The following is a 25,308-nucleotide window of genomic DNA, read 5'->3' as shown; positions in this document are numbered from 1 at the left end:
TGAAATTAATATAGATACTCCTGCTTTCTTCTGATTAGCATTAGTGTGGTACATTTTCCTCCACCCATTTACTTTTAATCTGCATGTATCTTTATATTTAAAGTGCATTTCTTATAGACAATATATAGTTGGGTCTTGTTTTTTGATCCATTCTAACAATCTCTGTCTTTTAATTGGTGCATTCAGACCACTGATGTTTAAAATGATTACTGATACAAACAGATCAATATCTACCATATTTGCTACTGTTTTCTATTTGTGGCCCTTGTTTTTTGTTCCTATTTTTGTCTTCCACTCTTTTTCTGTTTTTTGTGGTTTTAACTGAACATTTTATCTGATTCCATTTTCTCTTCTTTCTTAACCTATCAGTTATACTTTTTTTTACTTTTTTTAGTGCTTGCCCCGTTGCAATATATATTTACAGCTAATCCAAGCCCACTTTTAAATAACACTACACCACTTCACAGGTAGTGTGAGTACATTATAATAATAAAGTAAGTCTAAACTTCTCCCATATATATGCACATATGATATGTACATAAGTATATACAATTGAATATATTGTTGGTATTATTATTTTGAACAGACTGTTATCTCTTAAATCAATTAAGAATAAAAAAAATAGAAGCTTTTATTTTACCTTCATTTATTTCTACTCCAATGCTCTTCTTTACTTTATGTAGATTCAAGTTTCTGACCTATGTTATTTTTCTTGTCTCTAAAAAATTTCTTTTAATATTTCTTGCAAGACAAGTCTACTGGCAACAAATTCCAATTTTTGTGTGCCTGAGAAAGTCTTTTTTTCTCCTTTACTTTCTAAGGATAATTTCACAGGATATAAAATTCTAGATTGGTGGGTTTTTTCTCTCAACACTTGGAATGTTTCATTCCATTCTATTCTTACGTGCATGGTTTCTAAGGAGGCGTCAGATGTAATTCTTACCTTTGTTCCTCCATAGGTTAAGGTGTTTTAGCTTCTTTCAAGATTTTTTATCTTTGACTTTCTGTAGTTTGAAAATAATATGCTTAGATGTAATTTTTCTGGCATTTATCCTGCTTGATGTTCTCTGAGTTTCCTTGATCTGTAGTTTGGTGTCTGACATTAATTTGGGGAAATTCTCAATCATTATCATTTCATATATTTCTTCTGTTCCTTTCTCTTTTTCTTCTCCAGATATTCCCGTTACACTATGAATGTAAAAGGTGTATGTTATGCCTTTTGTAGTTGTCTCACAGTCCTTGGATATTCTGCGCTGGTTTTTTTTCAGTCTGTGTTCTCTTTGCTTTCCAGTTGTTGGGGATTCTATTGACATATCCTCCAGCTCAGAGATTCTTTCCTCAGCCACATCTACTTTACTAATAAGCCCATCAAAGTCACCCTTCATTTCTGTTACAGGGTTTTTGGTCTCTAGCATTTTTTTCTTTTGGTTCTTTCTTAGAATTTCCATCTCTCTGCTTACATTACCCATCTGTTCTTGCATGCTGAGCACTTTATCCATTAGAGAACTTAGCATTTTAATCAGAGTTGTTTTAAATTCCTGGTCTTATGATTCTAACATCTCTGCCATGTCTGGTTCTGACTCTTGCTCTGTCTCTTCAAATTGTGGGGGTTTTTGCCTTTTGGTATGCATTGTCATTTTCTCTTGATAGCCAGACATGAGGTACTAGGTAAAAGGAACCACTGTAAATAGGCCTTTAGAAATGTGGTGGTGAAGTGTGGAGGGAGGGGGAGCATTCTATAGTCTCAGGATTAGGTTTCAGTTTTATAGCGTGCCTCTGGACTTGAACTTCACAAGTGTTTCTCAGTTTTTTCTGCCCCCTTAGGTGGGAGAGGATGGCTAGAGTGGGCTGGAGTTGGGTATTTCCCTTCCCACAGGTCATTTAGGCTCTGATAATACCCAGCAGGTTAGGCTCTGGTTACCAGTTTTCCCTGAGGGCAGGCCTTGCTAAGAAGAACAAAACACTCATGGGTATTTCAAAATGGTTCCTCTTCCCCACTCCCTGCAGGAAGCATGAGAGGATTTTTCTCAGATATTTACTGTGGGAACCTGGTCAAGCTCTTGGAGGTGAATCTCACAGCACTTCCCACTCAAGCACTGGTTCCCACGGTGTCTCCACTCCCAAGTCTCTGCTCTGGTAGCTCTCGTATTCGCCTGTCTGTCTCTCCAACTTGGGAGCAGCAGTTTGCCGTGTGTCCTCCCCTCTCCTACAGATCCTAGAAGAGTTGTTGATTTTTCAGTCTGTTCAGTTTTTTACACGCTAAGACGGAGTGGTGCCTTTCAAGCTCCTTACAGGCGGAAATGGAAACCAGAAGTCTGAATGAGATTTTTAAGTGATAATTATTCATTTCCTACAACAAGTCAAAACAGATCTGACAACTGTTTGTTCACTTGTTTAAAGTAGAGGCATTAACTAGACACACAGGCTTAACACTTCTAACCCTAACCAGAGTGACCCAGGCCACCCAACGTCCGAGAATCATTTTAATACCCCCAATCTTCAGCCTGCTCTTCCTAAAAATTTGTCTTTCAAAAAACATATCCTTCATTCATTTGTTTTTCAATCTGTTCAAATAATTCTTATTGTTTTTAAGTTGTTATCAGTAATCATTACCCAATTGAAAAGTTCAACAATAAGAAATTGAGAGAATATGAGAAATGTGCAACAAAAAGTGAGATAGTCTATGATAGCACCTCTATTTCAGAATGATTAAACATATCTCTCCCCAGTAAAATGAATGTCTACCACCTATAGTGCTTACACACATGCAAAATGAGTCAGGCACCAGCTTAGTCATTGCAGCACTGACAGAGCAGTAAAATTCACCAGTCAGGAAATGGTTAAATGATGGTACACCCTTACAACAGAGCGAGTTATAATGGCTTAAAAGGCAAAATGAGGGGCCAGCCCCGTGGGGTAGTGGTTAAGTTCACATGCTCTGCTTTGGTGGCCTGGGGTTCACTGGTTCAGTTCCCAGGCGTGGACCTACACATCACTCATCAAGCCATGCTGTGGCAGCATCCCACATACAAAACAGAGGAACATTGGCACAGATGTTAGCTCAGGGCAATCTTCCTCACAAAAAGAGAAAAGGCAAAATGAGCAAAGTCATTATGCAAGGTACATTGGTAGGTGAAAAAAAGCAAGATGTAGAACAGAGTGCATACATAGTATGCTACCTTTAGAGTATAAAAGAGAGGAAAATAAGATCATATATTCATATTCGCTAATAGAAGCATTAAAAAAAGTCTCCAGAAGGGTGGGAGACCAGTATAGGTACAAGGGAGATCTTCACCACATTTTCTATATTTTCTAAAATTTTGAGCTACGTGATTATTTTTAAGATTTCAACTGATAATTTGAAGATGTCCATGTCTCCCATCAGCACTGGGCAAGGTTCTTTGGCTGCAGCCTGGGCAGGGGCAGGAGGGCCAGGAGCCTGGGGGTGGCAGGGTCGCTGCAGGGTCAGCACGCAGCCTAAGGGGACCCCAGAGACAGCACCCCAACCCACAGCCCCGCAGGAACTGCAGCCAGTGGATGGAGAGTCCCCTAAAAGGACTGTGCCATTACTAGCCCCAAGAGGACGCTATGGGAGGAAGCCAGGAAACATCCGCCTGCTGCCCCTACTCAGCTCTGCGGTCTCGCTGATATGAGCAGAGGCGGCGGAATGGTGGGAAGGGGCTTTCCTTGCCATTAATATGGCACACTCACACTTTCTTCTCATCTCAGAAGCTTCTAGATTTTCAGAGTAAAGCAGAAGAACTTGACTGCAAGGACCTCTTTTCCACACGACAGTCGCACATTCTCCCAGTATTACTTGCAATCTCACCGTCAGCCTCCCTCACCAGCCCGGTGTTTCAAAGCTTTATAACGTTCCAGCTTTAACATTTATTCCATATGTTTGTTCAAAAGGACCATATGCATCCCAAACACAATGACCTTATATCTCTCGACTGGGAGAATAACAGGTATTTCTTTTCCTTTTCAGCTAATGTGACCAAAAGTCATTCTCAGTTGCCAAATTATCCCAAATTTTCAGGGGAGGTGTCGTACCTGCTCACTCATACTTTGCTGTTACAGTGCCAGGAGGAAAAAAATAATAAATCCAAAGTCTGGGCATTACTTGTTCTCAATTAATTGGACATCCAGAACACCGGAAGTCATAGGTGTTAGCGCATGTCACGGACTCATTGCACAGGCCACTGAATACTCAGTGAATACCACGCACCCCCAGTGTGACACAGCAGCCTCAGGATGGCAGGTGGCAGAGCCACATCCGGGAGGGTGGGGGGAAGTTCTACAGGCTGCGTCTGAGGAGTGAAGGGCTAGGAAAAATCCTTAAGCCTGGGTGGAGACACAGAAGTCACAGGTGATCTAAAAAGAAAAGTGCAAAGCGCTCTGAGTGGCTGGCATTTGTCCTTTAGCCCCGCCTCCCTCCTGGTCAACTGAGGACTCCGGTGTCGGACCAGAGGCCTGGCAGCACCCCACTGACCACCCTCCAGCCTCCTCTCTAAGTCTGAATTCAGGGGTTTGTCAACCCCTTGCACTCTTAGTTGATAATGTATGTCGATGGAAAATTAATAAAATTTTGGAAAACAAATCAGAATAATCATTGTGACTTTCTGTTTAAGAAAAAGCAGTATGTTCTAGAATAAAAAGTAGAGGTCTGGAAGCCAGAGGCCCAGCCCCACTGCTACTTCCCCACATGGCCTGGGACAAAACAAACTGGATAGCACTGTATGACTGGTGGGAAAATACCCGTCTTTTTAAAACAGGAAACTGTTTGCCTGATATGTCCATACACTGCAATATTATTCAACCACAAAAAGGAACAAAGGAATGAAGTTCTGATGAATGCTACAACTTGGATGAACCTTAGAAACACTATGGTAAGTGGAAGAGGCCAGACACGAAAGGTCACATATTGTATGATTCCATTTATACGAAGCGTCCGGAACAGGGAAATCCCTAGAGACGGAGAGCAGACTGGCAGCTGCCAGAGGCCGAGGTGAGGGGGCCGTAGGGAAAGATTACTCAGTGAGTACAATTTGTTTTTCTGGGGTGATGAAAAATTTTTAGAACTAGATATAAGTGGTGATTGCACACCATGGTGAATATACTCAATGCCACTGCATTGTGCACTTTAAAACGGTTACATGAATGTTACCTCAATGAGAGAAAGAGAGAGCCAGAGAAAGAGAGAGAAGAAGGAACTATCAGCTTAAACGTTCATCGCAGGGAGGTCATTATGGAGGTCTCCCCCACCCACGAGCCATCTGAACAGGCTGAGACACACCGGTGTCCTCAGTGGGCCTGCTGGCAGTGGGGGCAGGATCATCTTCTCTGAGAGACCACCTCACACCCATAAGTAGCAGTAAATGCTGGCAGCACCCTGATTCATGGTGACAACCCAAACATGCCCTACTCAGTTTCCTATTGTCCTGGAAGCCAGCACTGACCTAGCAGCAGCACTGCCCCTGGGGGCAGCCAGCCCAGTGATCACCACAAGCTCTCAGTCCGGAGCACCCTCTTTGGATCCTGTCTCTCCTCTCTACCCACTGGTGACTTTGGGTAAGTTACTAAACATCTGTATGCCTCCATTTCTTCATCTGGAGAACTGGGGAAATAATAATGCCACCTTGTTATGGGTGTTATAAGAACAAAGTAGTCAACACACTGAAAAAAAAAGTCTGGCACAGAGCACCTGCTCAATATTTATAACAGTGTCATTATTATTGAGAGCGAGGGAAAGCCCCTCAGCATGCTACAAAGGAAAACTGGGAGCATTCTCAAAACTCACCCACCTCTGTTCCATGCTTTTCACCACTCCTGTTCTAGCAGCGGTTGTTGGGGCACACAGGTGAGTGGGTTGAGTGAGGAAGGGACTCCAAGAGCTCTGCAACTCAGGGGAATCGGGGCCCAAGGCATCGAGGGACACCAAAACCTTTTCCCCCATCCAACAAACCAAGTTGTCATAGCGCATCACCCCAGAACTTCTTGCCAAGGGAAGAGGGAAAAAAGAAAGTAACGTTATGCATAGTCAACAATACTTTTTCGAGTGTGTAATTATTTTTTGAAGGTTGAAGAAAGTTATCTAAGAGGTTGACATGCCCTGTTATAAACTCATGTAACAAGCAGAGCACAAAGCAGCACTCTAATTATCTCCACGACGGGACCTGGGAAGAGTTGCCCTATGGAATTGCCCATATCAAGAACATACTTTGTTCTTGTGTGATCTTTGTAAAAGTCCACATACTGTCATCATTTTGGCTAATGGATACGCAAAAGAAAAGACAGCAACAGCTGTCCCCACCCTGGGAGAGTCCCCCCCAACACTGTGCTCCCTCCCAGGCCTAAAAGCCCTGCTCATTGTCTCCCTTTTACACAGGCAGGAGGCACAGAGTCTGACAAGGACCCGAAAAAGCGCCTTCCCTTGCAGGTTTACGAGACTGATAAGCAAGAAAACATGGAAGAATCTCTCTGTCTCTCTCCTCTCGCACCGCTGGTGGCTGACACTTGAAAAATGCTGGGTCCAGCCCCACCGCTCCCTCACCATTCTTGCCTTTGAGTTTTTTTGAGCCCTTGATGCAGCAGCACAGAAGGAAGCCACACACAAGAGGTCAGTTAGATTCAGTTCCTTAGGCATCCCCTCCAGCCCCAAAGGGTCTTGACTTCCTGTCTGTTCATTCCTGCCCCTTTATTCAGCAGATACAGTCTGAGATGCTACTCCACAACAGCCCCGGGCTAGGCTTGGGGGTCCAGCGTTTCTCAAGAAATGACTTTCCAGTTGAAGGTAGGGGTAGGGCATTTCTGTTTAAATTTATAAATCTCTGTTTTGTTGAAACACACACACATTCAAATTTTTGTTCCTACTCTGTATCACTCACCACCAAATATGGCTTGAATTGTGTACTCCAGAAAGTTATATGTTGAAGTCTCAAACCCTACTACCTCACAAGGTGACGTTATTTGGAGATAGGGTCTTTATAGAGATAATCAAACTAAAATGAGGTCATTAGGGTGGGCTCTAATTCAATATGACTGGTGTCTTTATAAGAAGGGGATATTTGGGGGCCGGCCTAGTGGCATAGTGGTTAAGTTTGCGCACTCCACTTTGGCAGCTCTGGGTTCACGGGTTTGGATCCTGGGCACGGACCTATGCACCACTCATCAAGCCATGCTGTGGTGGCATCCCATAGGCAAAATGAAGAAAGATTGGCTCAGATGTTAACTCAGTGACAATCTTCCTCAAGCAAAAAGAGGAAGACTGGCAACAGATGGTAGCTCAGGGCCAATCTTCCTCACCAAAACAATACAAATAAATAAATAAACAAATAAAAAGAGGATATTTGGAGAAAGGCGATTACAGAGGAAGACCTTGTGAAGATAGAAGGAGAAGACAGCCACCTGCAAGCCAAGGAGAGAGGCCCAGAACAGGTCCTTCCCCCAGACACCTCAGAGGAATCAACCCTGCCAACAACTTGATTTGATCTTCTAGCCTCCAGAACTGTGAGACAACACGTTTCTGTTATTTAAGCCACTCAGTCAGGGGCACTGCGTTACAGCAGTCCTAGCAAACCAGTATACCACCATAATACTCCAAAGAAATACACTGGAAATAAATGCTTTAGGAATCAGCAGACCAGAGATCTTATTCTTTGCTTTGCCACTCCCAGCTGAGTGACCCTGAGCAAGTCGCTTCTCCTTCCTGAGCCTTGGTTTCCTCCTTTGTAAAGGAGACAGTTGGTCCCCAATGTCCTCTCCAGCATGAATGGCTCATCTCTCTATGGCTCCTGGACTGGACCAAGGACAACTGCTCATGTCAGCCACAACCTGATGATCTTCTCACTGTGGAAAATTTCCAAGTTCGGCATCCAAACACATTGACAATCCCAATGTCCCTCCAGACTTAGCCACATTAGGCTATAACTTCCTTAAGCATGGGGCCAGTGGATGCCCCCACTATCAAGTCACTAAACACTGGCTGACAGAGGCCCAGACCTGGGCTTCAACGTGGAGCATCCTTAACCCTCTGAACTGCTTGTCTGGAGGCCTGAACCCTAGACCCAAGAAACATTCATAAAACATGACATTATACTTTGCAAATACAAAAGCCACATCTTATGTGTCACAAGTCAGGAGTCGTGGTTTGGCAAAATACATTTGTGTTGCTTTAGGGACTTAAAACTCTGGGAACTGTAGAAAATAGAATGTTTGGGATACTTATATATTTTAATGAGAAAAAACAGAATGACAAAGTTGACTGTAAGATTGCAGGCTGCTGATTCCACAGGACAGCCGTGTCACATGTGTTGCAGAAAGCCCCTGGAAGTCAGAACCCAATTAGCACACTCATCAGTCTGTCTCCAGGAGCTCAATATAGTATCTCAGAGAATGAATAGGGAAACACTAGAATTTAGATCCTACACATCCACAATCAAACTGGACTTGAAATTGCTTCATATACTCTTGGTGGCGATAAGACTGGAGCCTTTTCAAGATAATCTGGCAATATTTGTCAGTGCTTTCAGTGTGGATACCCTTTGCCCCATTGATGTCACCTCTAGGACCTCATGCAGAGAAATGTCCTCTGCCAGACACCAGGATGCTCACTGTGGCATTGTTTAGGACAACAAAGACTGGACACAAACTGAGTGTCCATCAGTAAGGCATGGGGTAAATAAACTATGGTGCAACCATAATTCATGCAGCTTTTAAAAAGAACGAGACAGGGGCCAGCCCCACGGCCAAGTGGTTAAGTTCACGTGCTCTGTTTTGGCAGCCCTGGGTTTCACTGGTTAGGATCCTGGGCTCAGACCTAGCACCACTCAGCAAGCCATGCTGAGGCGGCGTCCCACAGAGCACAACCAGAAGGGCCTCCCACTAGAATATACAGCTAGGTACTGGGGGGCTTTGGGGAGAAGAAGAAGAACAACAAGGAGGAAGAGGAGGAGGAGGAGGGGGAGGGGGGAGGGGGAGGAGGAGGAGGAGGAGGAGAAGGAGAAGGGGAAGGGGGAAGAGAAGAAGAAGAAGAGGAAGAGGAAGAAAGGAGGAGAAGGAGGAGGAGAAGGAGGAGGAGAAGAAGAAGAAGAAGAAGAAAGATTGGCAACAGATGCTAGCTCAGGTGCCAATCTTTAAAAAAATAAAAATTAAAAAAAAGAATGAGACAGTTCTATCCATACTGACACATAAATATAGACTGGCAGATTTCTGGATATCAGAACAGATTTAAACATAGGCATTCATAACCCATAAAAATGACAGTAATGAAATGAATAAGAAACAAGCCCATATGGATCCACCAAGAACTGGAGAAACAGACAGCAACAAGAGCTGGCAGCAACATATTGGCAGCTAGGAGGTAAACGGGCAGTGGCAGCTGATGTAGCAGAACAGAGAATGCTAAATCTATAGGGCTGGGAGGGCCAACCAGCTGTGCCACTGAACCCCACCAAGGCTTGGGAATTGGAGCCACCAGGCACCTCTGACAGCAGCTGGATCCCCACATCCCCTCCCCAAGCCCATCAAAGCCTGGGGGTCACTGTCAGGACAGGGAGACGTGAGAGGGCAGCAGGGAGCCCCCAAACTGAAAACACTGGGGCCAGTGGGGGACCCCACAGCCAGGGCCCCCACTTACCAACATCCAAGGCACAACCCACCACGAGGGATGGCCTCCGTGTCGTGGACAGCTTCAATGACTTCCCAGCAGATGGCCACAAAGTGACTCGTTCTAACAAAATCAGAGTTGACAAGCATTTTCCAGCAAGTGGGAGTCAAATGCCTGGAGAAAGGAGCCTGGTTTTCTAATCAGCCCAAAGTCACACAGGGAGGATCCCTGCTCACAATCACTCAGGCAGCTGGGATTATGACTGTCCTTCATTCTCCACTCACCCATCTCTCAAGAGACTAAAGATTCATCTCCAGAGAAATTAACTCTGTCCAAAAGAAAATACTAATACTGATCTGCCAGTTAAAAGAAGGTTACTCCATGATCAGGAAAGTCTGTGGCCAACAACCCTGCCTGTTGACAATCAGCATTTTACTCCTATTACTCATTTGCTCCTATTGTGAGTAAATACCCTAGGTTGACTAGACATTTAATGAAACCCTCAAACACAAAAGACAAAGGTCAAAAATATAAACAGAGGCTGAGTGATTTGGTTCACGTGCTCCACTCTGGTGGCCTGGGGCTCGCCAGCTTGGATCCTAGGCACAGACCTACACACCACTCATCAAGACATGCTGTGGTCACATAGAACTAGAATGACTTACAACTAGGATATACGGCTGTGTACTGGGGCTTTGGGGAGGAAAAACAAAATAGAGGAAGATTGGCAACAGATCAGGAAACAGGGCCAATCTTCAAAAAAAAAGTAGAAACAAAAAAAAAATTTTTAAAAAAGAGACAAAGCAGAGAATAGAAAGGAACACCTCAAAAATTAGCATCAACTATACTCAAAAATAAGAGATTGTGCAACCAGAAAACAAGTGCTATTAAAAAGGAACAAAGAACTTAAGGAAATTTTGAAAATTAAAAAAAAATGACAGCAGATATTCACAAAGGACTCAAGAAGAGTTGGAAGATAAAGCAGAGAAAAAATCTCCCAGGGAGTAGAACAATCTTAAAAGAGATGGAATATAAGGAAGAAAGGATAAGAAAATTAGAGGACAAGGCCAGGAGGTCCAACATCTGAGCAAAAGGATTTCCAGATGAAAGAACAGTGCAAATAACTGAAGAACACGAGTTCCCAGATTAAAGGGGCCACTCACTACATGCCCAACACACTGGAAGAAAAACAGACCCACATCAAGCCACACCATCAAGAAATTCCAGAACACCACACTGAAAAGAAAGTTCATGATGGTGTGACTTCCAGGAGGGAGAAAAACAAGTCATTGATAAAGGGTCAGGGTGCACAAGGGGTCAGATTTGTTAACGACAATGTTGCATAATTGAAAGCAATGGCATGATGCCTTCAAAATTCCGGGGGAAATTTTATTTCCAGCCTAGAATTCTATACCCATTCACTTGAATGGTAAACATTTTCAGACGTGAAAATCTCAAAAAGTTAATTCCCTGGTATCCTTTCTCAGGAAGCTAGTAGGTGAGAAACGTTCTGGTTATCTACAGCTGTGTAACAATGTACCCCAAAATGTAGTGGCTTAAAACAGCAATGCATTAATATTCTATCTCACTACTCTTTCTGTCAGGAATTTGGACACACGGGAACAAGTAGGGATGGTTTGTCTCTGCTTCAGTGTCTGGGGTCTCAGCTCAGATGACTTGAACTGCCGGGAGCTCAAGCAGTTGGGAATGGTTAGCAAATGTTTACCTCTCTCTCCGCAGGCTCTCTACATGGACCAGCTTGGGCTTCCTCACAGCATGGCAGCCACCAGATAGTAGAACTTTTTACATAGCAGCTCAGGGCCTCAAGAGACAGGAAGTAGAAGGTACCAGTCTCTTCAGACCTGAGCCTGGAAACTGGCACACTGTCACTTGTGCCATACCCTGTTGGTCAAAGCTGTCATAAAGCCACCCAGATTTAGGGGGAGGGGACACAAACCACATCTCTCAACAGGAGTGGCATTAAAGAGGCATCTCTACTCCTCCACAAAGGGTAACCAAGAAAGAGAAAGCCTGGGAGAACATGACTTGACTACAGAAGAGAGGCAAAGGAAAGTCCCAGGACAATGGTGAAGAGACGTGTAGAGAGCCAGTCCAGACTGAAGCCTGGAAGGGGGCCTCCAGGACCGGTGTGTCTGTGGGGGGCCAGGAGGAGTGGAACTGCCAATGCCCTGACAGGTTTGACCCAATGGAGAGAAGTGTAATTGTTCTACCCCAAAGTGTGGAGGTCAGTGAGGGACGGGTTTATAGAAAACTAAGCAAATGAATAAAGGGGGCGATTGCTACCTCCAGAGAAAACAAAAAGTTGTGAAAGAAAGGAAATCTGGCAGACCATGGAGGATGGCTGGGAGTAACATTTATATAATCATAACGACATGAACACTGGATACTGAGTTAAGTAAAAATGGTGACACATTGATTTTCAGAGACTAGAGAAAGAAAGTGGTGCCATCGTGGAATCTTCATTTCGTATAGTAGTAAGTCGTTATATAATCAAGAAGTGACCATTTAAGCATATTATTTAGGAATTTTGAGGTAAACAACATAAGAATCCAGTGAAAGAATTGGAAGTGGTTGTCAACCAGGAAAGGGAATGAGGGTTGGGGGAGTGGGGACACGGATGGCAGTTTCTCATGACAAATCTCGCTGTATTATTTGTATTGAGAACGTTCATACATTATATCAATGAAAATAAGAATTAAATTATAAAAGAGCAAGCTGTAGAACAAAACACATAATATGATCCTGTTTATATACAAACATAATGTTCACGTGTGTATATGAACTCTTAGAAAAATAAGTAGAAAAAACCCCAGAACACACTAAAGTATTAAAAGTGTTTGGGAGACCAAATGTCCATCGACAGATTACAGAATAAACAAATGCAGTCTGTCCATGCAATGGAGTATTATTCACCCCTGAAAAGGAAGGAGATTCTGACACATGCCACCACAAGGAGGAAGCCTGAGGACATTACGTTAAGTGAAATAAGCCAGACACAAAAGGACAAATGTTGTATAATTCCACTTATATGAGGTTCCTAGAATAGTCAAGAGACAGAAAAGAGCATGGTGGTTGCCAGGGGCTGGGGGAGAGGGGAATGAGGAGTTACGTTTAATGTGTATAGAGTTTCAATTTGGGATAATGAAGAGAGATGGATGGTGGTGATGGTTGCACAGCAATGGGAATGTACTTAATGCCCCTGAACTGTACACTCAAAAATGGTTAAATGGTAAATTTTATTTTATGTGAGTTTTACAATAAAAAACAGTGGTTGGGGAGAAGACAGTATAGGAAACTTTCAAATTTTCCATATTAGTTGACTCTTGACAATGAGAATGCCTTCAGGAAATACTTACACGTATAAATAAGACTGAGGAGAAAAACTAAACCTACAAAAAAGTGAGGACGAGAAGTGTGCATTGCTCTAGGGAGGGAAGAGAAAGAAGGAGGAGAGGGGAACCAGCCCGGCGCAGCCCAGCGAGGCCAGGGACGGGCGCCTTGTGGTAGGATGTGAGAAGGTCTTGGGCGACAGAAGAATCCAGTGGGCTTCAAAGTCGTTTTGCTGAGGGACGTGTTCCATGCCCATGCATGTCACGTCGACTCACGAGCCAGGCCCTCAGGAGAGACCTTCAGTTTGCCAAGAAACAGACTCAAAAAAAATTTTTTTAACTTATCTGATTTCAGATGTTGCTTTTAAATATTCCTGGCAAACCCCTGTGAGGAGCCTCAAGTCTCCCAGAATCCTCCTGCTGTCACCATAAACGGCATGCTGTCATATGCACCCTCAGCATTCCCAGAGTCTAGGGGACTCTAACAGAGTGGGGCCGGGAGGACTCAGCCAGGCAAGCTAGTCTCTGGGAGAGAGGGCGAGCCATCCCCTAGGAGGGGAACCTGGCTGTGCCCACACCACACCTGGAGCAGGGGTCTGGAGGGTGAACCCCAACTCTGTGGACGGCAGCTACTACGTGCACAGGAAATCGCACAGCCTCTTTTCTTTTAAAGGAAAACTGTCTCCTGGGCTCTCACTTCCTGGGAGTGCCCAACCCTATGCAAACTTCCCACTAGACACACACAGCACTCGCAGAACTGTCTGCCGCGCCCCCTGCCCCCCAACACCTACCTGAACTTCAAAGGCCTGGGGAGGGGGCACCTGCCACAGGAGGTCAACATTGCCTCAGTGAATCGGTGGATGGAGAAACTTTATTTCCGGTCTCCTATGGCGCACTTAACTTTGGCAGAATGTCAAAACATCAAGAAATGAGGATCACTGTCTTCCAAGATGTGATCAGATCAAATCTGATAGTACAACGTGAACTTTCAAATAGATAGAATCCTTAATCACTTGGGAGAAAAAATATGAAATTTTGTCTATGCTCATATTACAACTTTGAAATTATGAAGCCAATAAACAAGAACTGGAAAGAACGGAAGAGTGTTTTTTAGGGCAATAGGATTTTTATCTTTTGTTGGTTTGTTTGGTGTTTTCTGGTGTCACAGCACAGCCAGCATTACTGAATACCTACTCAACGGTTCCTCATTTAAGGGTCACAACGACCCAGCAGCACAGAGACTATCCCCATCCTGTGGACGAACAAAAGCAAGCTCAGGAAGCTAAAATCACTTGGTGACCATCACACAGGAATTCAGCTGCCTGCTGGCTTTCCAAGCCTCTCCCTCCGTCCCCAGGTAGGATGTGTAATTCACAAGGAAGTACCTTCTACCAGGCCCAAATCAGTAGTTTGGATATTAGAATTCTGTTCCATATTTTAAACTGCACTTATCTAAATTGAAAAGGCCAAGAGACAACAGCCTGGGAACTAAACTGAAAAGACTGAGGAATATAGGAACTGAGATGTGTATAAAGGGATGTGAAGGAACGAATTATGACTTAACATCTCAAGACGTCTTTGCACTCTGAAAAATTGTTGAGGCCTCCACAAAAACCTGCACACGAATGTTTACAGCAGCTTTATTCATAATTGCCAAAACTTGGAAGCAACCAAGATGCCCTTTAGTAGGTGAATGGAAAAATAACCCGTGATACATCCAGACCATGGACTATTATTCAGCACTGAAAATAAATGAACTATGAAGCCATGAAGAGACATGGAGGAAACTTAAATGCATGTTATGAAGTGACAGAAGCCAATCTGAAAAGGCCACATACTGTATGATTCCAACTATATGACATTCTGGAAAAGGCAAAACTATGGGGGCAATAAAAAGATCAGTGGTTGCCAGGGCTGTATAAAGGGAGAGAGATGAATAGGCAGGGCACAGAGGATTTTTATGGCAGTGAAAACACTCTGTATGAGACTGTAACGATTTACACACTTGTCCAAACCCATAGAACGTACACCACCAGGGGTGAACGCTAATGTAACCTATGGACTTTGGGTGATGATGCTGTGTCAATGTAGGTTCATCCTTGGTAAAAAACGTATCATTCTGGTAATCAGAATACCATTCTGACGTTCATAATGGGGGGGCTGAGCACAGGCGGGGGCAGAGGGCATATGGGAAATCTCTGTACCTCCCTCTCGATTTTGTTGTATACCTAAAACTGCTCTTAAGAAAATAAACTCTGAATAAAATTATTGAGGTCCCCAAGTGTTGATTTATATTTACCATATTAGAAATTACAACAGAAAAATTGTTTAAATATATATTAAATTATTTGAAAATAATAGTAATAAACTCATTAAATTTTTAAATGAAAATAACTGTATTTCCAAAACAAAAAGATTAATAATAAGAATGACATTGTTCCGCATTTTTACAAATCTCTTTAATGAAAGGAATTAAGACTAGTTTTTAGCTTTGAATCTCCTGAAACTGTCTTTTAGGTGCCCCCAGGAGGCCCTGGGCCCCAGTTTGAGAACTGTGACATAAAGAACAGTGTGTGAGAAAGAGGAGGGGGGAGACACCCACCATCCTACACATCCCACCTTCCCACCTTTCACCTTCCCTAAGCGCCCCCCAAACCTCCCCGCACACCAGGTACCTCCAGTGCAGGAACCCCAGATTCTCCAAAAACTCCCTACCTTTACTCAAGGCATCTCCTTCCTTCTCCGCGCAGTTCATTCTTGAGAGAGAAACTAAAGGAGAGCTAACTGGGCAGGGGCTAAACTAGTTAACTCTCCTTCAGAACATTCTGGTGTTTTTAAGGGGGGCTTTCTTAAGCTACAACTCCAAAGCATGGTTCTAAGAGTGGGCTTTTCAGACCGTCTGAGAGGGGTCAGCTGCCCAGCAGAGCATAGGAGCCGCCCACAGTGAGACACAAGCTCTGAGTTCTGGACCTGACCGGCCGGTCACTGTCATTTTCTCCATCTGTAAACTTGGGCTGCACGAACCCCTCTGCCCACTTCTCGGGGCTGTCGTGGCATCAAATGACCTCGTGGACCTGAGCCCAAACCGGAGGACAACCAAAGCCCGCTCTGCACCGCTGCACTCCGAGGGGCCCTGGGAGTCTGCCCATCCCCGAAGCCCGGACAGTCCCCGTGCAGGGCCAGTCCATCCCTGTGCCAGGAAAATGCCCTCTCTTCCCCCCGGCACGACCGGGGCTGCCGCTTTCCTGCCCTGTTTACGCGCACCTGTTGCGGACACCTTTGCGCAGGGGCCCCGAGCGCAGTCCAGCCCCACCCCTGCCCGGTTTTTCTGCCCCATCTTCCCACCAGGGTTGGGACATCGAGGGACGGGGACTCAAGCAACTGAGGTTTAGAAGCAAAGCCGAACCTTCCAACCACGGCTCGGAGCCGAGCACCACGCCTGCCGCTGCGGGGCCCACGCAGCCACCCATTCACGGCTCTTGGCGTCGGAGGGCCGGGCTGGCAGGGGACGCTCTCCCGGGGCGCCGATGAAGTCGGCGGCGGTTTGCTGTGCCCGCATATGTAGGGCGGAGAGTCCAGCATCTGCACAGGTTATGAGAGCCCTGCCTCGGGCGCAGCGCAGATGGGTGGTGCCCGCAGGGACGCGCGGAGACCGAGGGGACACGACCAGCCGGCCAGGGGCGCGGGGAGGGGCGGCCGCGGTACCTGTGCCGGAAGAGCGGGCAGCCGCCCAGGACCCTGCGCAGCTCGTTCTTGAGACTCCAGAACTCGCCGTCCAGGTAGCGGTGCAGGGGCGAGTCCCCGAGGCCCAGGTCGGATCCCGGCTCCATCGCGCGGCCCGGCCTCTGGCTGGTCCTCGGGGCCGCTTCCCTCCGCGCCTCCTCCAAGCTGCCCGCCCGCGGGCCAGGAGCGCACGCCCTCTTTATCCCCGCCCTCCGCCTGGTGTCCTCCCTCCTCTCCTTTGTCCCCTCCCTCCTGGCGCCCGCCCTGCCCCGACCCCGCTCCCTGGGCTCCTGTAGGGGTGTCCTCTTCCCCTCCCGGGAAACCTCAAACTCCACCGCCTTGCCTGGGACTTCAGTTTCTGCCACCCGTGCCCCTCTCCTCAGTTGTCCCTCCAGTCTGTGGGCCCACAGGAAGCAAGTATTAGAACCCTAGAGGGGAGCTGGTCAGGAGGACGTGGGCACGGGAGTCCTGGCGGCCGGGAGCTGAGACATCCTGCTCAGCGACCTCACGTGCCAGCCCTTTGCCTGGCGCCCAGGATCCAAGACTCCTGGGCCATGCTCTGGCCCCAGCTCGGCTGCAGCTCTGCTCAAATCCCTGCCACCTCTGGCTGGGCATGACAGTGAACTTTAATATCACTGGGATCTGGGGGTGGCCCAGGCCTGCAGCCACCACAGTCCAGGGTAGCTGGGAGAAGCAGGCAGAACAAGGCAATGAACGCTAGACTGGTCTCCCAGGACCCCCTTTTGTTGTGGTGGTGTTATAGCCTAAGTGGAAATGTTCTTTCTTCCTCTCTCATATACTTCATTGATTCTCCTTTTAAACACACAGAAGTGTTAGCTGTTCCCTTCCAAAGACCACTCTGCTGGAGACATGCCTGTAAGGGTGTGGGGGAGCATTTGAGATGCTGTCTGCTGTCATTAGGTTCATGGACCTCATCTGTATCAGTTTCCTGTGTCTGTGTAACAAATTACCACAGAGTGGCTGAAGTCACCACAAATTTCTCCTCGTACAGTTCTGGAGGTCAGAAGTCCAAAATGGATCTTGCAGGACTCAAATCAAGGTGTTGGCATAGCAGGATTCCTTCTGGAAGCTCCGGGGAAAAATCCTTTTCCTCATCTTTTCCAGCTTCTAGAAGCCACCTCTAGAAGGTTGGGTCCTGGCCCCTTCCTCTGTCTTCATTGTCCCGTCTCCTTCTGACTTTGACTTTCCCGCCTCCCTCTTATAAAGACCCTGGTGATTACGTTGGGCCCACCCAGATAACCCAGGAGAATCTCATCGGCTCAAAATCCGGAACTTAATCAGACCAGCAACATCCCTTTTGCCATGTGAGATAACACACAGATTCTGAGGATGGGGACATGAACATCTTTGGCCGGACATTATTCTGTCTACCACGCTATCCGTGCAGATGCCAGGTAACAATATTGAACCGAACGCGATTAGTAACAGCTTTGTTTTCTCACATAATGGGAAGCCTGGAAATGGGAGAGTCCCAAGGGCTAGTTCAGTGGCTCTACCCCAGGGACCCAGCTTTTCCTTCCATCTTTCTGCTCCACCATCCTCTCTCAGTGACTTATCTTTATCCTTTTTGTTTTTCTGCTTGTCTCCTCTCAGTCATAAAATGGATGCTGCAGCTCCAAGCATCGCATGGTGCCAAGCAGACAGAAGGTGTTTCCTTCTATATCAGTCAAGTTAGGATGGTAGTAAGAGACAACCCCAAAACAAGTCCAGGGGTGCTGCGGTCACAAATCCAAACCTTAGGGTTTATAAAGACAAGAGTTTATTTCTCATCCCTGCCACATGGGGATTCTCTCCATGTCCCCTCACTGCAGGTCCTGGCGAACAGAGCAGCCATCATTGTGTGGCCACACAGGCTCTTAAAGCTTCCAGCTGGAAGGGACACATGTGACTTCCATTCACAAGCCATTGGCCAAAGCACACCTAGGACCAGCTGCCCCAGGTCCACCCGTGGTCTCTTCTTCCCCTCCTCCCCATCCTCCTCCCCTCCTCCTCCTCTCTCCACAGCATCTGGCTCTCAGGGCAGACCCGGCTCCTCTACCATGCAGAAAATACAGAGGCTGACAGTTCCCAAGCCTCGTGTTCCTCATCTTCAGCCACCAAATGGGCCTTACTTTTTCCCTCCTTTCCCGTTCCAATAGTTGTAGGAAAGGACTTTGATTGGCTTAGTGTGGGTCAGGTGCCCACATCTGACCAATCAGCCAGGGGTTGGGGGGCACAGGAAATTATGAGAACACAGCAACGCCTCTGAGGCCAAGCAGATCTGGCAGGACGTGGCGCCCACTACACCACCCCATCTAGCTGCCTCCTGGGCTTGTTTTTGACACACTCCTCTCCCGCTTCCTGAAATCCTTCCCCAGCCCTTTGCCCTAAAGGCTTCACCCCAGACAGGCAGCATAAAAGAACCAGGACCTCCATGCCCTCCAGAACCCATGAGGGACCTCTAGGCTGCCCTACACAGGAATACCCAAGAAGGCATTCTGCTGGGATATTCCTCTCAAGGCCGTCAATAGGATATGAGAGGTCAAAGGACCCAGGGGAGATATGCCAGTGTCCTCTGGGCCAGGCTCAGAAATCCCTCCCCAAGGAGATACCAGAAGGAAGACACGGAGAGAAAGGCTGGGGTAAGAACCAGGGTCCCTGAAGCTGGGCCTCAGAAGGGAGATGAAGGAACCCGGCGGTCACGGCCTCTGAGAAGGATGTACTGATCACAGTGGACTGGGGATGGCATCTAGACTTGTGCCCAGGGGCCATCCTGTAGTCCTAGGCCCTCCATACAAGAGGGAGGCCATTAACTGCAGCTGGCTTCACTCCGTGCTGCCCTTGGCCCTTGTTCGAGATGTGGCCCTCAGCTAGAACATTTGGAGAGCATTCCTGCACGCCGGGGCTCTGTGCATCTTCACGCAGCCATGGGCATCAGGAGGGCAAGTTTCCTGTAAGCTGCTTCTGCAGCTGAGTGAGCAGCAGTATTAACTGACTTGCCCGAGGGCACACGGCTCTCCAAGCAGAGGACCCAGGGCTCACTCTCGGTCCCACCGTCCATCACACTGCCCAGACAGGACTGACCCAGGGGCCTCGGCGAGCTTTACGGATGTGCTTTTATGGAGCCCTGGGGCAGAACGTGACAATCCAGAGCTCAGGGCTCTGTGGAGAGGCACAGAGTGTTCTCAGGGGACTTCAGCGCGTTTTCAGAAATCCTGGAACCATAAAATGGCAGAGCCGGGAGCCCCCTGGAGCTTGTCCAGTCAGGCCCTTCTTATCAGATAAGGCTGCTGCAAGGCCTGGCCTCCGCTGGAGTAGTCTAGCCACTGTGCTGGGGTTTGAGGAGGCAAATGAGGGAATTTGGGAAACTGATTTACAGTGTCCCTCGTGCTTCCCAGCACTCCCCAGTCTGCATACTCCGGCAGTCTCAGTGAAGGTAACAGCTCAGATCCTGGCCCTTGCCTCCTCTGTCCATGCAGAGCCTTTGCTTCTGATAAGCTCCTCCTTCCTATCATGCCAACGTTTCCAGCAGCCCTGAGAGGTCTCTCCCACGTGGTCATGAGCAGCTGCACTGTCTCCCGCACTGGGCACTGTCTGACCCCACGTGGAGCCCTGGGACCAAAAGATAGTGTGTGGAGAAGGAAGCCAGAGACATGGCTACCCTTTATGTTGTCACTTTATGAACAGGGCCCTCAGGCATGGTTTGCAATGGGAAAGCTCCAGCAGTTTTTGCTTACTGCCTCTCTTAGCCCAGGAGAGAGACACGTGTCCAGGGATAAGGAAGGGACAGGTTCCAGAAACAACCACCACACGGTCCTCAGGAATGCCCTCCCCTCCAAACCACCAGGGCTTCATTACAGGGTCACCCCTGATGCGCCTGCCCCCTTTTCTCCCTGGGATCAAGTCTTTTGCAAATGGACTCCGATGGGCGCACTCCAGGCCCAGCAGGCATAAGTAACCCATGCTGGGAGAGCCCACAGCGGGCGGTCTGCCATCAGGGGCTTCCAGGGGCACTCCACAGACTCCCATTCTTAGAATCAATCAGACTGTGAATCGTGATGGTGCCTTTCCCTGGCTCCCCACAGCAAGGGCAGCTAGTTTTGAGGCCAGCTCTGTTTTCATATCCCTCCTCCAAGAGACAAGTTCCTGGTCCAACGCGGGGCTCGCCAATGCGATGTCTGTGGACCAACGGCACACAGAGGATCATCTCCATTTGCTGCCATGCAGAGACCTCCGGGGAGGGACTCTTGTCGAAAAAGCAAGCGAAGAACAGTGTGTAAACTCTGCCACCTCTCGTGTAACAGGAGGAAGATGTGTATGTGCGCATTCACTTAGATTTTCAAAAAAAACCCAGGATAAACCAAAAGCTAATAAAAACCATTACCTATAAGAGGAGGGAGGGAGTGAAGATGGAGGGTAAACCTCTGAATACACCCGGTCTTATAATTTTTACTTTGGGAACTAGGTACCTGTTTTATATAACTTAAAAAAATTAAATCCAACAGGCAAGAAAGCAATTCCTAAAAATCAAAACAAACTGAAACAAAGTTACTCAATTCTATAACTACAAGAGAAAAATTACTTCAATGGACTTGAAATTCATTACTTTGTAGAGCTCACCAGGAATATAGCCTGGGAAAGGCAGAAAGAACCACAAAGAAATTTCCTAGTATATTCAGTAGTCTTATGAGTAGGAGGAATAGTGGTGCTATTTTGAAACTATTTTGTGTACGCTGAAATCGACAGCAAATAAATACCTAGATAAATGGCATTAGAATCCAGGATTGTGAGTATAAAGAAGTAACAAAAACAAAATCAAGGAAATCAGGGCAAAATCTGTAACTTAAATTCTTAACTTGTCTTAAGTGTGAATTGGAAATAGTATGACTTCATGGTTCATTTAACTTCTGTTTCTGGGGTGTCTTTCCTATATGGAGTGGAAACCAGTCTGAATATGAATGCATGAGAGTTGGGCCCCCTAATCCCAACTTGGGGACACAGACATGAAGGCTGAGAACTAAAAACGTGGGCAGGAGAGTGTTCCCAGCAGTAGGATTAGCAGAATCAAAGGCCAGGAGGAGAGAGGGCAGGGCCACCACATACCATCGTTTAGGTTATACGCTGCACAAGGGCACCACATCCAGGACATACTACAGTCATTTATAAGGAAAAGCACAGGTGGGTTATGAGATCCTGGACCTCCCACCCCACTCCCCCATATAAACCCATACTGTCAACCATGGCATGCACACAGTAGGAGAGCACACACATGCTCAATGAGACACATGGGCACTCAGGTGCATCCTGTGCTGACTGAGCTGGGGCTGTCCTGAGTTCATTTTTCTCCCTCATTTGCCATGATTAGAGATCAATTTCCAGCCCCTGTTATACGCTAACCCTGACACAGTCATCTCCTCTGAGAGTGGGTGGCAGACAGGTGAAGTGTGGTAAGAGAGGGTGTGTGTGTGTGTGTGTGTGTGTACACATGGGTGTGTTTGCACAGAACTTAGGGACTGAGAATTGGAGAGGGGGCGCTCTGCTAAAGGCCTTGAACATTGTTGCCAGAAAATAGGAGAGTGGAAACTAGAAGGGCACACAGCAGGTGTCCTCTGTGTCAAGTAAAGGGCTGGCACAGTGCCCAGTGCATGGCACACACTCAACCAAGTGGCCGTCGGCATTGCCCAGCACAATGCCACCAGCACCCTCCCCAGACCAAGGGCCACAGTCACAGGCCCCGTTGTGGGTTGGGTCCTTGCCACAGTGAATCTTTTTGCACGGCCACAGCTGTGGATTCTCTCCTCCCTTAGGCCTGCCAGCTCCCTAGGGTGACTAAACATCCCAGGTTGCCTGGGACTGTCCCAGTTTTAGCACTGAATGTCCCCCATCCCAGGAAATTCCTCAGCCCTGAGCAAGCAAGGACGCTTGGTCGCCCCCTCCTTCCCCCAGTTACTGCCAATTGGACAATATTGGGAGGCTGCCCTTCGGCTACTGTGGAGTCCCTGCTGAGGCAGTCTCCTGCGAGCTTTCTTTGCCATTACTTCTTGGAATATTTTTTCTGTCCCTTCCTCTTCCTCCTGTCCTTCTGACACTCCCACTATGTGTGTGTTGGTGCATCAGTGATGGTCCACATTTCTCTGAGGCTCTATTCATTTTCTTCCTTCTTCGTCATTTCTGTCCTTCGGCTTCCACAGCAATCTCTCTATTGCTCTGTCTTTAAGTTCACTGATCCCTTCATCTGCCAACTTAACTTTTGAGCCCCTCCAATGAATCCTTCATTTTAGTTACTAGACTTTTCAACTTCAGAATTTCTATTTTGTCCTTCTTCCCAATTTCTCCCTCTTGATTGATATTCTCTATTTGATGAGTCATCATTATCATGCCATCCTTTAATAGTTTCCTTTAATTCTCTAAACATTTTTATAATCCCTGCTTTGAAGTCTTTACTAAGTCCGACATCTGGGCCCCCTGAAAGCCAGTTTCTCTTCCTTGTTATGGTTTTTTTTCCCAGTAGATGGGTAACATATTCCTGTTTCATTGATGTCTCATAATTTTTGCATTAAAATTTGGACACTTCACATAATATATTGTAGCAATTCTGGATGCTAATCCTCCCTTCTGAGTCTTTTCATGGTTGTTTAGCCGTTGGTTTAGTATCTTGAATGGACTAACTCTATGAGGTCTATTTCCCCTGAAGTGTGCTGCCTGTTGAGTCCCTTGTTTTTACCTTTTATCTTAGCTTCTTAGCTAAGGATCACCCCCTGGATCCACATAAACCACTTCCTGGTCAAAGGCTGTGCTTAAGCTTCCTCAATCAGTTAGATTTTCACCTTTGACCTTGGGATGTGCGTGTGACTTTGAGACTGCTTTCCCGGTTCAGAAAGTCCATAGAATTATCCCATGTTTATCTGGGAATGAGTAGCTACAAAATTCCCTCTCCAGTGGCTCCTTAGAGCACACGACCTTAAGCATGTGCAGAATCTTCTAGACCACTGTAGATGAGTGTGATTTTATTTTAAAGTGTGGCTTCCTGGGATTTAGCTGTGAATCAGAGTATATTATTATTCAGCCCGTGTTTGGTCAGAGGTCGTGCTTAATCCCCTCGAGCCAGTAAGGCATCTGCCTTTTGTTGGTAGATCTGTCTGTGGCTTGGGGAATGCTTTCCAGTCTGCCCCATGTCCTGCTCCGGAGCAGATGCAGCCTGGTGCACGTACACAGCCTTCCAGGAATAAGTGTAATCTCAGGAATTTTCTTTACTCTCTCGTTCTCTGGTTCTCTCTCAAGTTTTGGCTGATCTGCTCTCTTAATTGCTTGCCACCAAGATCTTCATGGTTTTCAACAATGCCCTTGGGTATAAACTTCTCCATGCTCTGTTCCAAATAAAGTCAAAGACTCAGGCAAAGCCTCAGAGCTCCGTATCCTTATAGCCTGCCTCTCCCTCAGGTTAGAACCTCAATGCCACTGCACTGGAGCTGGAGGCAGGAACACTGGCTGCTTCTCCAGGGGTGACACCTCTGTTCTACAAGCAGGCACTGGCAGGGGAGATGGCAGCCCCTAGTCTTCCAGCTTGCTCTCCCAGCATGGAATCTCTGCCTTCAGAGTGAGCTGGGACAGAGGCAATCAGGCCCCAGCATTCTCTGCCTGTCATGCCTGGAGCAGAGCCCTCACCCTATGAGTAGGATCTGGCTGAGGGAAGGGAGCCCCAGTTCTTTCAGCTGCACCTACCCAGAATAGTACTTGTGCAGCATGAGGCTGGGGAGGATGAGAGATGTGGGCAGTGTGCCTCTCCCAGAGTGAAACCGTAAGCCTAGATGAGGAACTGGAGAGAGAGGGGGCTCCCATCTCCTTGCCACCCCTGCCTGGAATAGAACCTCCAGAACTCAGTGCCTGGGGGTGGGAACAGGCCATGGATCAGAAGCCCCAGAATCACAGTTCTTACCGAGATTTAGCCGATTTTCTTAAATAAAGGTTTCTCCGCTTGCTGTATGCCCTTACAGCAATTTCTGGAAGCTTTAAATGGTTGGTTTTTTTATATTTAATTTTCCCCAATTAGTGGTTGTTTTTCTGAAGGGAGGGTCGAGAGAACTCCTCACACTGCCATTCCAGAAGTCCTGCCTTCAGCTTACATCTTTATCTTCTGCATTTTACAAACGTCTTTAGCACGCGAAAGTGTTAGTACCTACATGCCTCTAATGAGCACTCTAATGCAAGATATCCCAAGTTACTTTAATATTATAAGTTAGCAACAGTTATATTGTTGTGTGTTCATATTTTACAGTTGACTGCTCAATTTTTCTGTTGCAACAATTCTACAAGTTTAGCCTTTTTCATTGTCTTGGCCATAGATGAGGAGGCTGTTTCACTGAAACTGACTGAACCAAAGCCACACAGCCAGTAAGACCTGAAGCCACGGCAAAAATCCCCATATTTTGACCTCAGGGCTATCTTCAGGCTAGATAATGCATAGGATTCCAAAAGTAAACACACAAAGAATGGACTTGCACCCCCAAACCAAAGCTATATAGCTAACAAGAAGGGAAAAGACAAAAACCCTCATCTTGTGGGTCCATGAACACTTTCAGACCAAATACTACACTGCTCTTCAAGACAAATAGAGCAGGTGTGAATGTG

General features: G+C 46.7%; 1 protein-coding gene across 13 annotated transcripts in view; it reads right to left on the bottom strand.

Moving 5' to 3' along the window:
* The window catches only part of ACOXL (acyl-CoA oxidase like), a 360,313-nt gene extending 343,444 nt beyond the window's left edge, over positions 1–16,869 (bottom strand). For 8 of the 13 annotated variants that reach the window (XR_011525904.1, XR_011525903.1, XR_011525901.1 and 5 more), the window contains exon 1: positions 16,663–16,867. Coding sequence is in view for 7 of the 13 variants with exons in the window: in XM_070572144.1 (XP_070428245.1) it covers positions 16,663–16,787 (125 nt within the window). In the remaining 6 variants the exon portion in view is untranslated. Of the gene's footprint in view, positions 1–13,748; positions 13,859–15,672; positions 15,791–16,662 lie in introns of those variants that run through there. The other 5 variants (XR_011525900.1, XM_070572143.1, XM_070572146.1 and 2 more) reach the window with 4 other exon arrangements.
* Between the last annotated feature and the right edge of the window lie 8,439 nt (positions 16,870–25,308).

Source organism: Equus przewalskii, chromosome 14 (assembly GCF_037783145.1).
Source record: "Equus przewalskii isolate Varuska chromosome 14, EquPr2, whole genome shotgun sequence".
In the NCBI taxonomy this organism is placed as follows: domain Eukaryota; kingdom Metazoa; phylum Chordata; class Mammalia; order Perissodactyla; family Equidae; genus Equus; species Equus przewalskii.
The sequence above is the reverse complement of the archived record's forward strand: the minus strand, read 5'-3'. Positions and strand labels throughout refer to the sequence as shown.